At 38.0% G+C, this 17,908-nt stretch overlaps 1 protein-coding gene across 2 annotated transcripts; it reads right to left on the bottom strand.

Annotated features, from left to right (window-relative positions):
* Positions 1 to 2,669: 2,669 nt before the first annotated feature.
* MBIP (MAP3K12 binding inhibitory protein 1) lies at positions 2,670 to 17,731 on the bottom strand. Of its 2 annotated transcripts, none has more exons than XM_053980815.1 (9): positions 17,588 to 17,731; positions 13,175 to 13,294; positions 11,293 to 11,505; positions 11,075 to 11,171; positions 9,554 to 9,619; positions 7,703 to 7,855; positions 6,059 to 6,156; positions 4,715 to 4,753; positions 2,670 to 3,611 (listed from the first exon to the last, which is right to left on the bottom strand). In XM_053980815.1, exons 1-9 carry the CDS (start codon positions 17,708 to 17,710, stop codon positions 3,501 to 3,503), a joined length of 1,020 nt encoding a protein of 339 aa, XP_053836790.1. In that variant the 5' UTR covers positions 17,711 to 17,731; the 3' UTR covers positions 2,670 to 3,500. The 2 variants fall into 2 exon arrangements, with proteins under 2 accessions (XP_053836790.1, XP_053836791.1); XM_053980816.1 differs by having other exon boundaries at positions 2,670 to 3,608.
* Between the last annotated feature and the right edge of the window lie 177 nt (positions 17,732 to 17,908).

Genomic DNA, 17,908 nt, shown 5'->3' with positions numbered 1-17,908 from the left:
GGGAAGAATGATAAAAGGAACAGGAGAACCCACCTGATCAACATGTGGCTTAAAGGCTAGCATATTATAAGAAGAAAATCTGAAAGGTGCAGGAGCAGACTGTCCCTATATGCTCACAGGCAAGCCAACAGGAAAGACTACCAGACTGGCTGAAAAGGGAGCTTTTGCTAGGACTCAGGGGAAAAACAAGAGTTTATACCCTTTGGAAAAGGGGACAGGAAATTCAGGAAGACTACAAGGATGCCATTAAGTCATTTACAGTGAAAACTGGAAAGGCAAAATCTCGCTTTTATCATTCTTCCCTGTTATCGAAGGGATTGAGAGAAACACCTGTGCTCCTATCCCTTCAACCAGTTATTTTAGCATCCTGAAGTCCTTTTTAACTGCCCTAGAACTTCTCTGCCTCATCACTGATAACCTGATCAATCAGAAATGGGTAATAATCAGATGTTACTCATCTCCTAGTAACATCTCTTACCTGAACTCCAGGGAGGCAGCTGACTTTGGGATGGATCCAGCCAGTGTACGGGGCCTTCAGTTTCCCTGATCAGGAAATCACTACAATTACCATTCTTTCTTTCCTAAAACCCATAGTTGCAATGTGTCTGGTTGACTGACTTGCTCTGGCCGAGCCCCTAGGTAGACCTTCTCCTTCACCATCACTTGCTTGATTATCGAGTTCTAAAATCTCATACCAATTCCACAAGTGCACCTGAGATGGCAAGAGAGGCTGGTAGGAGATTCTCCTGCCTTCCAAACAGGGACCTGTTTCCAATCCCTCCCTTCTTTTAGGTCCCCCCTCTTCTGCCTGATGGCAAGAGGCTCGGGTTCTTCTGACTCTTGCTAAGCTTCCATCTGCTGTATTTCTCTTTGGGATGGAAGGGTGTGAGTACACCAGTATATTTCTCTGAAGTTTGTCTGTGAAAGAATGTAAGTGCTTTTGTGGAGACATCTCTACTTTTCTGCATCATGGCAGGAACATCTATTGTACAGCAACAGGCATTCTCCCTGCCTGTCAGTCCAGAGATCTTTAATTTGCAAGTAATTTGAGAAACTTTTCTTCTGGTTTTCTTGTAAGACTGTATCCCTGTCTGTGAGCAAATCCACTGCCAGTAAAATAATAAGCATAGAGCAGATTCTTCATTGGTTTAGGCTCACAAGCAAGTGTGCTGTTTAAAGTCTGTCTCACCTTCAACATGTGGATATTTGAGAGGATTTCTCAGCATCAATACCCACCCCCTACTCTCTCAGAGAGATCAATAGTACAGTAAGTACTTCCTCTGCTTTTGCTTAATCTTTGGTTACCTCTCAGACTACAGCTACTGCAGCTGCACCTATCAGCAAGTACTGGAGTGTTTCAGATGCAGAGGAAGAACAGCAGAATGAGTAGTTCTGGAAAAAGGGAGATGTAAGAGGTCAAAGCTGCATCCACTTTATTATGGGGTTGTGGTGAGAGTTCATCTTTCTGCAGAAACAGTCCTGACAGTGGAAGTTAGTCATAGAAGGTAAAACCCAAGGAGACAAAAGGCAAGGAAGGATAAACTGGTAAGACCAGTATCACTGAACCACAGTGATGAACCACAGCATCCTGTTCCTCTATGCCTTTTCACATCAAGTCATATAGCAGAGGACAGGAAACTTCCAACAGCTTGGCAGACCTCTGAAATATGCAAGTATGTTTAAATTCAGCTCAAAGCAGAGAATATCTACCCCCTGAATTTTTACAGTACAGGCACTTTGGCATTAAGCATTCAAGAAAGTAAGAACTTGAAACCAAATAATGGCAAAAAGGTGACTAAGAACAAAGCAAGATGAATGCCACATGACATTTATCAAGTTTGTCCGTCACATGCATTTGATCGATTATATAGGGTTAAAAAATTACCATCCAGAGTACAGTTGCTGTTGTTTCCTCAGCTATTCATTATGCTACCATGTGCTACCAGTACTTGTACGATGAGTGGAAGCTACTGCCTTGTAAAAGCTAAATCCCTTTGGCCATTCCTCCTGGCCCTGTAACAGCCACCTCCTACCACTCTTCAAGTACTGTTTGAAGTGTGTGGTGTGGCAACTTTACATTGTACTCTATCGAGCTACGGCTCCTGGGCCAGAGGACCATAAAAAGAACTAAAGCTTATCTACTTGAAGCTCACTGTGCTGCTTCACCAAAACACCCTCATAAAACATACTGTTAGGATGTTCAACAATGGCAATGCTTCATGTAACAAAAGTTGTCTCTGTAGGATACTGTAACACACATGACAATCTTCACCTGCAACAGTACCTCTTCACAGTTGTATCCGAGGCACTCAGATCTCTTCTGGGAAGGACAAGCAGCACCTTAAGAGGTTACCATCATACTGTCATCCTTCCTGGAGCCAGGACAAGAACTCAAGCAGCTTTCTCTCCCATTTCTGCTGGTTCACCTCCAGAGAAACATTAGCTGCATTTGCTATAACAAATGTTATTCTGGAAAAAAAGACAAGGTCACAGAAAATACCTACTATTCTTCAAAGGCGGTGTCAAGTCAGTGCTGTTCATAACACCTGTCACAGAAACTAATACAGGGACATCAACAATATGACTGCTCTAAGTAGAGCAGTTTACAAAAAGCTTTCTCCATAGCAGCTACTTTTCTTCTAAACTGAAATAATGACAGTAAATAAAACTGATATAAATAGAAAATGATTTATTAAAAAACAAACAAAACCGAACAAAAAGTCACAACACAATCTCGCTTCATTGTCTGGCCAAAGGTCAGACTTCAAGCTAGTATCCATGCTTCCATCATGTAAGCAAGCATATAGAAGGGAAGTTGATGCCTTGCTGGCATGCTCCTCAAAATCTCCTCTGGGATGGTTTTTAGAATACATTGTTTGTGAACACGTTACAAAATTTGAATTCCCACAAGACACTGAAAAAGTGAAGAACAGTTGGTTTTATTTACACATATATGGTTTCCATAAACACCTGTAACACAAATGCAATTTGCTGCATTTCTAACATCTGTGAAAACAGTGACAAATACAGAAAAAAAACCACAGGCAAGCATGCATTCTGCAAGGTTTAGGTAATTTTTTTTTCCAAAGTCAGTGTATTTCTGAGAAAGTATTTAATTTAATTTCCAAGTCTGTGCAAACTACTTACATGAACAGTATCCAAAAGATAGTCCTTTTGAATACTTAGTCACCAAGAATAACACGTGACAGCTTTTGTGTGCAGGTTAAGACCTTTCACATACAAACAATGCTGCAGTCCTCCTTTATAACAGAAGGGAACAGATTATTAGAATGACATTCCTGAAACATTCTTAATTTTAAAGTAACTATGTCATTAATAAGGATGCTTTTAAACAAGTTACTCTGAAAGAAAGCTTTGAAGATCATCCAAAGGGAGCTTATATGCCTGCTTTGTCTTCATTGCTAGTCATCTCTGATGAACACTGCTCGGGTCTATGGTTTAGGTATGTGTAAATCATGATGAGAATTCTGAAAACATTTTTATCGAAGAAGCTGCTCAGCCTCCTTGAACTTGCTTTCTTTTGTTTTCCTCAGTAATGCCTGTTTTATAGCATTGATCTTTTCATCAAGTTCAGCCAGTGAATAGCTCTGCTAAAAGAACAAAATAAAAATCACAATCATTTACATCTTGTAATTGCTAGAGAAGTGGCTTATCACTTGATACTTGAGGTCGCTGCATATTGTACTAAGTGATAGAACTCCTTCTGCAGAATTGTCTGAATCTAGTCTTTGCCTATTTAAATTTAAAGGAAAAAGAATACAAACTTGCAAGACAGTCCTAATCATGGATCAATACGTTCATGCCATTTTTATTAGGTACTTCTTTAGTCTGCTCATAAAAAACCCTAAGAAATCCCTTCTTGTTAAAACACTGGATGAGACTACCTAGATTTTGCAGATCTTGGGTTTACAGTTAAAGGGTTTTTTTCCCCTACTGCCCAACATCAAGCTCCTCTTTGCCACTTAACCTGACAATTCTTTTATGTTTTCTTACACAATCTGGTCATCATCCTTTTTATAAAAATATTTCACCCTTGTTTTTCGTAAACAAGCCTACTTTGTCAAGTCTCAAATGCCCATATCTCATTCTAAGCATTCTCTCCAATCCATCTGTCTCCAAGGGTGATAGCAAGGATCCAGCCATGGTCCCACCTTCACCTATGATAACTTCTCTCTTGTGGCCTAAGAGGTACGTGGTATATGCATTCCCTTATGTAATGGTGTTGTGAAAACGGCAAGCCTTACTGACAGGTTAGTATCTGCTATAATGCAGTCCTTTCACCAAGCCAGCCATTTCTACTTTTGTCTTTTCATAAACTGATAAAGCAGATTGAAAAATAATTTTTAAATCAACAAAAACCACTATGCTACAAAACAAAAACAGAAGACATTAATAGAGGGCTGATCAGAATGCAGAAATTGCCTGTTACTCTCAGCTTGACTAACAGCATTATAGATTTCTTTTATTCTATCATCCTCCTAACAGGTGAAAACCCTAGTATGTATTCATAGAGGACTCATTTCATCATAACATCTATTAACTTTCTGTCTCCTTCCTTCTCTCTTTGACAGCAAGCTATCCAATACTGATGCAGCTACTTCTGAGAACTTACATACTTGCTTCATAGAACTCCTGCTTACTTTCCACACAAAACATCCTAAACTTAAGAAAAACAAGAGTTAATAGCACTTACATGGGGAGATTGAACCTTTCTCCTCTTGCCAGAACAGCTCTGAAGAAAAGACAATCAAAACAGACTTAATGTTGCACTGACAGAAGACTACAAATTGTTAAGAGTCTTTAAAGTATAAAAAACCCCACTGACTGCCATTCCATTTAATCCATTCATGGATTAAAGAAACCTTTCTTCTAATTAAGTACTCTGGATCATGAGAAATACTACTGGAGAGCAGTCAGAAGCTGTTGAAGCTTCTCCACACTTGGCAGTCAACAACTATCAATTTATCTGAAGCTTCCTTCAGACAGAACTCAGCTTTTGAAACTGTCAATATTTTCATCCCTAAAATTTGCCTATATCCACACCAATATTTACGCAAAAGTTGGGATAAAATGTGCTAATTACTGTGCAGCACTACTATTGCCACCATCACAATTTTTACCTGATCCTCATTCTAGAGATCCTAAAGCATTTTCAATAGAAATTTCAGCTAATGAAAGTGAATGTTTTAACTTCTGGTTTTCAGCCAGAAGGAACAGCCTCACAAATAAAGAACTTTACTGGTCTCCAACACAAATTTAAAAAATTAAACAAAAATGTGTACTATTGCTATTGATTTTTATTTACTGACTCTTCTTTGGCTAGTCTCAAGAAAGAAGTTATAGATTAAATCGCAATCAACAGTAAAAGAGACATTCTTACTGTTACGTGGGGAAAAAAGAGCAAGATAACAGACAAGAAATTTCTACAGTCAAATAGAGCCTGATGTAGTAACAACTAATGCTCTCTTTGTCCTAATACCCTTTGGTGAGTGAAGGTTAAGGTTCAGAGAGACAGAGCTCTGCCTCAAAACCAGAAATAAAGAAAACTAAGTCATAGAATCACATGAAGCAATTTTCAGACAGTTTACTCTCTCATCCTTTTGGAAGTTATTCACATATCATTAGCAATCAGATCATGTACAGAAGCCCAAACTATTTCAGCTGTTTCAAGCCATTAATGATTTGTATCAAAAATCAAAACTTCAGTCAATTTTCTTGACATAAGAAGCATTTCGGATTTTAAGGCAAGGGGGACAAATACAAACTCTCTGACACATTTCTTACAAATTAGTTAAGCTTGGGTGGCAGCAATTTCCCCCGCCCCCCAACACATACTTTCTTCTTCTGAGTGAGAAATTAGGTAAATATGACCTTGATTAGATGGTCCATGTGTAACATAACCACTACACCAAGCCAGAGTTGTATATTAAAAGTGTCAGCCCTCCAACTCTAAGTCTTCCTCTGTACATCAAAGATTCAAGCACAAAAGGCATAAACACATTTAAATATGCTGAAAGAAGGTAAGAAAATTTCTTACTACAGATTGAAAATATTCAGGAGACAGTCCTTCCAGCTCAAGGATTTTGTCTTCAAGCTTCTTAATTCTCTGATAAATGTCTCTTGGTACTGGACCACCTAAATACATCAGTAGTAATGCAAAGAAATCAGGAAAAGCGCTTGAATGATTTATTTAACTGAAGACTGCAAGTCTGACATTTGAATTCTTCAAGATTAGCTATCAACCAGTAGCTGAACAAAACAAATGGATGGGATAATATCAAGGAAGGATAATTAATATGATTTGGGGTAAAACCTGATTGATAAGCCAGTGTAGTCAATGAAAGCAGTAAGACAACTTCATGTAGTTGGCTGAAGTATGCCTGTCAAGGTCCCCGAAACAACTAATGATCATTCTTTGCAATACATTGGTCATGGGGTATGCATCAAATAATATTGAGATGCTCCCCATGACTGCTGGTTTGAACAGGAGTTGAGCTGGTGTTGTATGCTTCCATCTTCTTAACCTATACTGTTTAACCGACCTATTCCTTTAAACAAAATTTAATCACCTATTAGAGGCACAACCTGGAAGCAAGGACCCCTCCTCAGCTACTTCCAATCATTGTCCCTGATATGTGATATATGCATAAACTCCAAATCTGCACATTGTAATCCTAATGCTGGCTAGCCACTTCCAAATTCTATTTCTATGCACAAAAGCTAGCTTATTTTTGAGACAAGCTCTGTCTGCAGCCTCAAGAGTATCTATGCATATCTTATTCTCCTTGCTACCAGAGAACTTTAATCCACTACACAGTCACAGGAATCTAGCAAGCTAGTCAATGTTCCAAATATTTTTAAGATAATGGATTGGCATCTATTCAGTATTCAGAAGACAAAAATCAAGTGTGTCTGCAGTGTCATGTGTAGAAAATTCGCTTAACTAGATGGAGATTGGGCTTCTGTTCTGTTTTGAAAATAATTTTCAAGAAAAATACTAATTCCTCCTTGATAAATGCCTTATTGTGCCTCAGTGCCATATTATGGAAAACTGGGGCTGGGGTAAAGAAAGCAACTTTCCAAAAAAAAAAAAAAATCAGTAGCCTGACAACTATGGCATTTATTTTAGTGAAATGTATGGACTCATGTTTGCAGGCCTAAAAAGAAGTAGTGACAACAAGCTTTCCACATTCTGGGAAATAAGCTTTATGCCTAAATGGATTTCAAGAAACATCCATCTTTAGGAAAAGCTTTCAGGTCATCCTTTTTGTTGATTTTACCACCAGCCCACAAATTGTCCATGAAGCAGCCCTTAGTCCTAAACTCAGCTTTTCCTGTTAAGTGGGTCAAGGCAGGACTCCAGTGGCTATGGAAAACCCCAATCTCCAGCTATTCCATATTATTTTAAATCCTGTTCTAATGTGCCTCTCTCTTATTTGCCACCACATAAAGTGTCCATTTGCTAACTCAGCATCTCAAATTGGGCATAAACCTGGGTTCCATTTTGGGCATGAAACCCTAAACACTAGATCACTGTACTTGGGGTGAACAAACCCCTTCAGTAGATCTACTAACTTTTTTTACAGTATCAGTTTTTATAGGCTTGCCTAGTTTCACCACAGTAATCATAACTGTAGTATAAAATGGCACACCAATGTCAAAATTGTAACATCATACAAACCTGTTTGTAGCCGTAAGTGTGCTTCAATGTTTTGCAATCTCTCCTCAACAGCTTGGTTTCCACAATCATGAATGGGTACACTGGCTTTGTGACTGGACCCATGCATTCCTTCAGATCTAGTCTGAGGTCCATATGTATTTACTACCCTAGAAACTAGGTAAAGAGAAAATAAATTTCACATATATGCGTATGAAACGCAAAGCAGATCTAACTAAAAGAATCAAAATACTGAAGCATGAAAACCTGTGTAAAATCAGTTTTACAGATGTCTTGCATGTGAAGGGTCCCACACACAGCAAGATCAAAAGTTCAAGTAAAAGCATTTTCTTATTATTTTGCATGAGTAACCAAACTTAACAAAACCCCTGTATTTTACATATGCAAAGTATAAGAATTACTCATACATTCATGTAGAACGGCAGTGTCAAGAATTTATCATCAGCTGCTGATAAACAGCAGAAACCTTGATATCTATGTCAGCAGTTGCACATGAGAGCTTTTGTGAATGCAAAGAAGAGGCCAGACCTAATATTACAGGAAGCATCATAAATACATGAAGATGAGGGGAGGTACACAACTGAAGAACCAATACAAACCTCAGCAAGGAAGTTCACTTCTAATTTTTGTCATCTGGATAAAAGCTTTAGCGACTTTTAGCTGCATCTAGGACTATCTTTTACCCATGCTGAGTCATGTCTTCATGAGAAGATTTTGCTCACTTCTCATTAAATCAGAGTAATTTCTTAAGTTCTCCTCATAGAACTACTGCGATGTACAGCAGATTTAAAGACTATATTGGCAGCTCCAGATGCTAAAGCACAGACATACATACACCATCCTACTCAATACTTCATGAAGGCAACATGCTAAATTCTTGCTTTAAGAAGCAAGAATGTATTTATGCTGGTTTTACTTCCAATTCTTTTCTAAGTGTTTTTCACATTTCAGTTACGAACTGCTCCTTGAAGTGAAAGCTTCCCTTTTTTCCTGTATTATGCTGCCATCCAACCAACAAATTAACACTCAGTTTAAACAGTGATTATTCAAAGAGGTTCTTTGTGAAAGATTCTAAAATCAAACTCACTTCCCCATTTCCTTCTTAGCTTACCATACCTTTCAATACTTATTATTTTGCTTTACAGTATGATTCTAAATTACAGAATTAAAAATAATTAATTGGTTTCTAGGACCAATATCAAGTGGATAACTGAATATGACCACTCTCAAAAATGCAGAAGAGGCTTGCTTTCATTCTCATTTCGGGTATTTTGTTTTTAAAGAACGGTAATTTGTGTACACCTAGAGAGCAGCAGATGAACAACCAATATCTTTGGACTTTTGTTGGACATAATTTCTATATTATTTATTCCCTTCCAAAAAGTAGTGCAGTGATAAACTCATTCCCCAGCTCGCCACTTCTTCTAAATCTATGTCTTAGAACTTCCACTGTCCCAAAATTATATTCTATTTCAATACACTTGCAACAACTAATGAAAAATAGAAGATAATCCTATTTAATCTCAATTCCTTATTGATGGTTTCTTTCGCCTTGGAAGAAAAACTAAATATTGTTCAGCTTCTCTGTCCTGCTTTATGTTTTCCACATTTCCTTTCAGACAATGAAAATAGGCTATTTTGTTTCGGTCTTTAGTGCCTAACCATTCATTTAGTGAAGCAGATAAGTGATTTAAAACCTTGAAGACATAAATGAAGATGTAAAATATTCACTAGAGTAAAAAATCAACACATTAAGTTTGCATTTTTGAGCATTCTATAAAAAGTTTTGGTATCAAAAACTTATCAGTGCTGTTATATCTGGACACTTAAATGGGTATTAAAAGAGTTGCTTACCCTTTATATGACTTTTAAATCCAGGATAGGGTGTGAAAATTGCATCTGTTCTGGCACAGCTATTTTCTAAATAAATAATGATATAACAAGTGAGGTTCAAATTATGTATTTATAATTGAAAATATTCTAACCACCATGAACTTTGAGGCTTTAAACAAATCTAATTAAAATGCTTCAAATAATTTAAAAAAAATCAGGAATACTTATTTCATTCTATAAACACTTGCCCATTAATAGTTTGAAACACTTGCTTGGACTTACTGCTTTTAATTGGACAAGTTGTTCATATAAATGTACTCACACGTGTATATAGAAGTTTAATGGATCAGGACCAAATTTATTTGGTTCTTACTTTTCACTGCATTTCTCTGTAACTTATTTCCTTCCTCCTGTACAGAAGCCTTTTTCCTGCTTACCATGGTTATTCTGGCTTTATGTCCTTTTCTGAAACTCCTATTTTTCGACTGATCTAGTTTACTTGTCAGCATTCTTTCCTAAACCTTTCTGCATTTATTCTGATCCATGTGACTTCTTCCATTTGCCTAACCATACAACCTATAGTATGGACGACCTTAATTTATTCTAATGTTTTTATTTTAATCTCTGATCATTACACCAAAGCTCTACACATATTTTATTATGCCTGAACAATGAGACAAGCCTTATTATCAATTCTTCTGTACAAAATTAACAATTTTGGGAAAAAATATTTCACGATCTAGCATATTCTACTAAACTTCAGATGTCCTTTGCATTCCAACTAATATTCAAGCAGCTAAACTCTCTACGAAGCTTACTGAACAATAAGCTTTGATCTCTAAGAGCTTAAGTACCTCATAGAGACAATGCACATATGGGTTCACAGGTACTTCGAAAATATCTCTGTACTACTTACGTAGTTATGTATATAAAACTGTCTTAACTTCCAAGATGCATTTGGCTATAGTTACTGATCCTGTAAATGGGATCCAGTCTGCCAGATGGATTTAAGATTGGTTACAGATACAGCCAATTGTACTACAATGTGAGCAACATTAAAAAGAAAAACTCATTTCAAGTAGCTAGTAATTCAAATTCATTGAAAAAAATACTTACTTACAATTTAACTAGCATTAAATTAACTTCAATTTGAATATGGAATTCACAAGACATTTCTGAATTGCGATTCCATTTACTGTGGAGGAACACCTAGTTAAAACACTGGGAACAATAGCTACAAAATCATCTGATCCAAGACAGCAGTTCTTAAAATTAACATAATAATAGATATAATCTTTCTGCATGGGAGGCATTAAACATTGTCATCCAGTGACTACTCAATTTATTTTTCTGACGTGAATGCAAGTTCTAAATTTTAAAAGAAAGTTACTCTTGAAAAAAGTTCTGTTTTAAATATGGATTAGTGCTTTTGAAAAACAAAAAAAACAAATCAAACCAAAAAACAACCCAAAAACAAACCAGCAAAAAACCCCCCACAAAACTTAAATTGCCATGAAGATTAAAGTCTGGCTAGCCAGTTACCTTGATTACAATCAATAACATTGCAAAATTCCCTGACATTATTTTCATTGATCTCGGCTTGTTTCCTCTCGATGAAGGCTGATATCCGTCTGTCAATCTGCAGGTAATAAACATGATGGCATATATCTATTTCATTCTTTAAATTTAAAATTTAGAAAGGTCTTTCATTTTTCTGTTTTTAAACTCACATACTTCTTTTAACTTTTAAAATCACTTACTTCTGCTTTTCCAGCTTTTATTTGGACTACTTCTGGATCAAAATTAAAATGAGCATCCTTCAGATCTCTCAAGTCATAACTTCCATATTTTTCTTCAATCTGACTGTTACCATCATAAACATCTAAACTTGTCTGGCTTTCTGTTTTACCTCCAGGTTCAACATGGCCTACATTTTCCTCTTTGATCAGTGACTGGAGTTTTTCTAAGAGAGGCTGAACAAAGAAAACAGTGTATTAGGGTTTAAAAAATACAAGTCCAAAAGTCCCAAAGCCAAGAAGACAAGTCCTATTACAATTTCCAAACCCAACCAATGGAAATAATTTTGGTAATTACAACACCTTCCTCTGATGGAACACAGTAATAAGATTAAAAAGAAGTTCCAAATATTGTGCACACCACAATTCTGACCTTTTTGATCTGTCTTTTAGAGGTTTGTAGAGGAAAACTCCCAAATTTCTGTGAAAATCTGCCCATACTTCTGTGTTACTAGCTAAATCAAAGCTTCAATGCCACTTAATTAACATGTCATTCAAATGCTTACTCAGTTGTAAGGCTTAGTATTTTTCCTCCTTAACATGAAATCTGGTGCTCTTACACTGTAAAGCCTTTATCACATCAGCACTACATTCACCACTTGAAACCCTAGTTGCCCAAGTGAATGAGAGAACACAGACATGAAATACATAGGCATTATGATGAACACATGCTTTGCTTGACACAGTTGATTATCTACTTAGGTCATGAAATTAAATGAGAAAAGGCACTGACATTTCTGGCAGGAAAAATGCTTATTTTATTGTAGTAACTCTTATATACGATGTAACATCAAAACGTCAGTACATATATATGTCCCTGTCTCTTTTTAATTTCCATCAGTTTCATCTAGTCTGAATTTCACTGCTTATTTTGTCTCAATAAATTATTTTAATTTTTTTAAAGACAACATGATTTTTAGCAGTCACATTTTCTGAAATGGAATCAAATTCCCACTTGCAGCATTCTTACATGTTGGATGTAGATTTTATTTGCTTTTATCTTACATATTTTCTCTTTCTGTTCATCACACCAAAGATCTGGTGGATGTCTGGAAAACAAAGGGGTTTTTTTTTACCTACAGACAAGAAAATACAGAGACTTCCCTTTTCATCCTCTCAGTACTAGGCACCTCAAATAATTCATTGACTAGCTAAAGCAAAATAGTAGTACTCAAATCCCATCTTCTACATATGAACTATCAAGGTCAAAACACTGCTCAGTTACCAGCTGACAAACTGCTAGCCCTCCCTGCCATGCAACTAAATTACTTTTGGCAGGGTTGCAAAGTTTCAAATAGTTAAAAGAAATGACAGTAATGGTGACTGGCTACTTGGCAAGATGAGACATTAATGTCAAAGAAATTACTCTTTAAAAAAAAAAAAACCTACGTTGAAAATATATTTAATTGCAGTAAGACACTCCAGGATGTGTCATGCTGGGATAATGCCACTTCTTGAACCACTGAAAGCACTCCATGAGCCTCAAAACTCACCCAACGCATGGAATCATTATCATAGCATGACACACACCTGCCGTGTCTTATTGCTTAATTATAACCCACCATAGATGGAAATGTATCACATTTACAATGCTAGTCTAGAAATCAATGAGGCTGCAGTTATTCAGCCTGCTCACCTACAGTGGCTATTCCCACCACTAATCTGAAAAATCTGTAAATGTGAGTACCTATGGAGCATAGTGGAATCCCAAGCATTTAATACTTTTTCAATCCTTTTTTATTGAACACAGCAATGTAAGAACAAAATTACTGGAATTTTACAGTTGAGATTACTTTTAGTTGTTGATCACTTTTGTCAAGCCAAATGTGTCCCATGAGATATTTACCTGTAAACATAAAATATGCTGCTGAAGTGCACTAAAGAGCAAGGCTGGCTGAAGTGCTGATGTGCTCTGAAGCTTGCTCCAATCGATTACAACTTTCACAATATCCTCTCCAAGATTAAGCTTCAACAGGGCAAAACAATAAAAAATTATATGTATTAACATCAAAAAAGTATACAAGACTCCTACACGACAAGAATTATGCTCAGTCTCATATAGACCCATTCCAATTTTAGATGAGAACGTTGGAAAGATTTGATATTAATTATAGTCCAAGCAGCTGTCATTTTCCAAGTAAGCTAGTATTTGTAGAATATATTATAAAATTAAAAACTCCTTCCTAAGTCATCACACTTTCATTGTATTAATTTGATCCTTGGCTTTATTTAATTAATTCTTGTATGAAAGCATGTTGTTCATGTTAATCACTCAAACCATCTTTTCTTTTAGTGGATTCTAGAACCACCAGTATGAAGAACATGACCCAGGATACCAGAGTCCTGTAAGTTCATGCATTTTATTCCAAGATCGCAAGACTATCTATGCCTGCATGACCCATGTCTTGATGTAACACCACAGCTCAATCTTGAATTTTTACTTGCTGCTAATCCAAAGGAAGCTTTATATTAAAAATAAGTGCATAAAAAAAAGGGATATTTTTTAATATCTCAAAGTTTAACAAACTCTAGATTACACAGCATCACTATTACAACTATTTTCAAATCACACTATTTTCCTGTATATTCATTCATATTGAAATGAACAATTTCCACAGTCTATTCTCACTGCCAAGGAATTGCAATATTTAACTCCCAAGACAATAAAGAAAAAAACACATGATAAATTTGAATTATTATTTAAAAGAAGTATGTATCTTCTACAAGCTATAAATATACTTTCTAATACAAAGATAATTATCATTAAACTCTAATGAGCTAACACACTTTCATACCCAACTCTGCCCTTTTTGTTACACTAAGGCTTTTCTCAAGAAAAGCTTAAAGAGATGATCACTTTCATTTCCCAAAGCTAAGAAGGTTGTTTTCCAACCAAACATCCTGCAAGTGATACCTCAAATTCTAAATACAGATAAAATTCTTGTTTGAAATCAAGAAGACCTACAGGTACTCTGCTTGCAACACTGAATTCCCAATTGATATGCATATTTGTATATCTATTCCTCATTCCTTCCATTAAAATAAAAAGTGGGGGTGGAAACAGAAAAAGGTACCTCAAGATGACAAAAGTGACCTTTAACTCATGGTCTAGAGACATTTAACTTCCAACAGCATCAAACATTATACACAAGAACACAGAATGCATATGCACTCATGTCCTGAAGCCACCACAAAGTGTATGAAACACTGAGAATTGGACACAAGAATGCCTCCATCACTCTGCAGGCAAAGCTGTGGATGATAAGCTGTCCCATGTTAGTTTCAAATCCCAGCATTAACACAATTTTGTAAAGAATTATAAGCCTGAACCTTCCTCCTTTAGTCAAAGACCAGCCTTGCTAAATTCAGGGTTAGTTCCCAAATTACATAGCAAAGGAGACAGTCTGACTAGATATAGAATGCATTTTAGATAATTTTCACAAATGGTTATCCCTGTTTAGTATTTAAGCTAAGTACACAGGATGTAGGAAAAGTAATGTTCTTGGATATACTAATCTTGAAGAAGTTTCAAAATCAAGAATGTATTTAGAACATAGTAGGAATAAAATTTACTTTAGGAATTAAGCCACTGTGGATGTGATCATCTGAAGCACATATTTCTGCCCAAAGTTTCTAGAGTAATATCTCCTATATGCTATATTACAGTCCACTGACAGGGTAAGAAAGGTGTAGATTAAATCATCCAAATTAAACAAAATAGAAGTGCTACTGCAATTTCCTAATAAGCCTCCTTTTTCAAAAAGAATAAGCTGATATGTGCCTTCATATCACAATGGACAACTCCTGTCTAGGTGGTTCAAGGCACAAAAAGCAACAGAACTTAGAATAATGTAGAGGACAGTCATATTTTTAATTCATAGACACTGCTTTTAAATAAAAGTATAAAGCCCTCCTGCATCAACAGAAGTTTCTAGTACAATAGAGTAAGTTCTCAGTCTTTCACATTCTACTACTCATTAGAACTGTGACAGATTTATAAATTCAATGTTTTCATAACTTCATTAGTCAAAGCCTTTGACTAATTACAAGTCCACAGCCTATTCAATTAACAGGATCATATGTAATTTCAGCCCTTTAAAATTTGTTTTATATAAACACTGGCTATCACTTGAATCTTAAAGAACTTTTCAGGATCAGTTATTGGTTTTAAGAGCTGTTATTCTCAGATGTCCTCCTGGTCATGTACTGCCATTGATTGCTCCAGTAAAAAAAAAATCCTGTGCCAGAAATATTCTTGCTTACAGCCCAATTTACTAGCATAAATCCAACCTAAACTACTATAATGAATTAAACTGTGACTGCTAACAATTTGGCACATGCTCAGTCATCTCTCTAAAAGGGAAATGGGGAATCAGTAGTTTCACTCAGAAATGCAAGACAGTTTGCTAGAATCTGTAAGGGGGTAAAATACAGCAGTTAAATCTGTCAGTACTCAAGCACTGGCAGACAAGTGTCAGCAACTGGAAAGGATCATAACTGAACAATTAAAAGGACTTTCACAGCTAAGATGGAGCAACCAGACCCTTACCCAACCAATGCACCGGACAGTGAAAGGCGTCTGTTGTCATGGAAAGAAGACACTCCAAACACCAAAGAAGACAATTCTACTCTGCACCATTGCTACTGTAACTTTACTTAGGGGATGTAGCAACTCTAAACAGTTCTCTCACAATGGTCTGTGCACACACAGTTATTTTTAAAAATCACCAGGGCCTTTCCAATGACATGCTAGTTGTAGAGCCAGCTTTGCAGAAAAAGTAAGCTGCTGAAGTCAAGAGGGAAAATAGGAGTTTTTAATGTAGTTTAGAAACAATTAATAAACTTGTGATGAATACCCTAGTTAAAATCTTAGGAAACTTTCCTCTTATTCTCCTTTGTGTTTTTCATAAATACAAGAGTTCCAGCTTTTCTCTGATGTGTTCTATTACTGTCATTCCTAGTGTTGTCCTCCCACTTAGATAAACTGATAGTCACTAGCTCTTTGATCACATTCAGAATTTTCACCAGGAAGAATCATGGGGCCTTTAAACCTCAATATATAGTCTTCATGCCTCAGTAATCCTATGAGTCAGCTGTGTCTGGACATCACACTGTTTAGTGCTGTACTCCTGTTCAAAAGCCACGCTAGTTTTTAACCATTTTAGAGACAGGAAAACTGAGACTCTTCACTAAGTGCCTGAATTATCAAGCCCTTAATTTTGGTTGCCTTTTGTTTGAAAACAGAGACAACTGCTAGCATAGTTGAAGGAGAGAAGCAAATATAATAGAATTCTATACAGATGAGAGGTGAAACACTCTAAAAAAATCATTTCAGATCAGCCAGCAGCTACTCCTAAACGGCCTCTGCATCTAAGAGCCCATTTCTGTACCAAACGTACGTTGAGTTGCACTAGCTCCCGCAGATATTGTTCATCATCTGGCCCCAAACCTTCAAACTGCTAACTCTTGAAGTAAGAGCGTACTTCTACTGCCTTCACAGAACTACATTAATGTTTCCACAGTGGAAAATTAATCTGTAAATTGTTTATACCAATAAATAAGTTATTACTAAAACATTCTACTGATAAGGGCCTTCACCACTACTGTAACATTTGTTTCACAACTCACAGACGTTACTGAACAGAAAGTAGGTGTTTCAATTTAAGTACCATAGAGCAGAGCACCTTTAAAACTTCTGACCCTTAGATGCACTGTGTGCTTCATAGCCTGTCATTACCAAGGCAGGGCTAACTTCAAGCTCCTGAAAACTTATTTTGATTTAATGCACTGTAAGCTTTCAGTAGCTTTTCAACTCAAAGTAATTAATTAAGATACAGCAATGAAGCAAATTGCACTTTCCCATGGAAGATCTCATCCGTCAAACTACGAAGTGGCACGCGACGTCCCGTCACTGCGAGGCCGAGGCACGGTCCCGGCTGCGGGAGAGAAGCAGCAGCAGCAGCCACGCACGCAGGGGCTGCCCCGGCCGGAGGCAGCGGGGCCGGCAGCCGGCACCGCCGCCCCAGCCCCGGCAGAAACGAGGCGGGCACTCCCAGAAGAGAGGCAGCTCCCTTGTCTGTGGCAGACTTATGTCCTGTCGAGCGCCCTGCCCTATTCCTGGAGCCCACAAGGGCCCCGCAGGCCGGGGAGAGGCAGGAGCCAGCCCTACGCGAGCCCCCAAAGCGAGGTGTTGTGAAGCGGGCGCGGCGCCCAGCCCAGCTCCGCCCAGGACCTCCCCCTCCGCCCGCCCCGCACTCACCTGCCCCGCCAGCCCGGCCAGACAGCGCAGGGCGCTGCTCGCTACCTCGGAGGCCGCGGGGTCGACCTCCGGAGCGCGGGCGCCGGGGGGGAGCGGACTGGGCACCACCACCGCCGCCGCCATGACACCGGGCCGGGCCGGGCCGCGCCGTCGCCCCGCGATGACGAACGCCTGGGGCTGGCCCCGCCCCGCGCGCTGATGGACAGGCGCGGCGGCCAATGGCGGCGCTCGGGGGCGGGCCCGGGGCCGCTGAGGGGGCGCGCTCCCGGGGCCGCTGCGAGGGCGCGCTCCCGGGGCCCCGGCTGCGCGCGCGCCTTGCGG

This window comes from Vidua macroura, chromosome 6, assembly GCF_024509145.1.
Source record: "Vidua macroura isolate BioBank_ID:100142 chromosome 6, ASM2450914v1, whole genome shotgun sequence".
Lineage (NCBI taxonomy): Eukaryota > Metazoa > Chordata > Aves > Passeriformes > Viduidae > Vidua > Vidua macroura.
The sequence above is the reverse complement of the archived record's forward strand: the minus strand, read 5'-3'. Positions and strand labels throughout refer to the sequence as shown.

What these genes read in the sequence shown, in the direction of transcription:
- MBIP (XM_053980815.1), bottom strand. Translation starts at nt 17,710, where the DNA reads ATGGCGGCGGCGGTGGTGGTGCCCAGTCCGCTCCCCCCCGGCGCCCGC. An exon ending in AGCATATTTTATGTTTACAG is followed by an intron (nt 11,506 to 13,174) that starts GTAAATATCTCA and finishes TTCTTTGTTCAG; the next exon opens with CCTCTCTTAGAAAAACTCCA. An exon ending in ACACTTACGGCTACAAACAG is followed by an intron (nt 6,157 to 7,702) that starts GTTTGTATGATG and finishes TGATGTATTTAG; the next exon opens with GTGGTCCAGTACCAAGAGAC.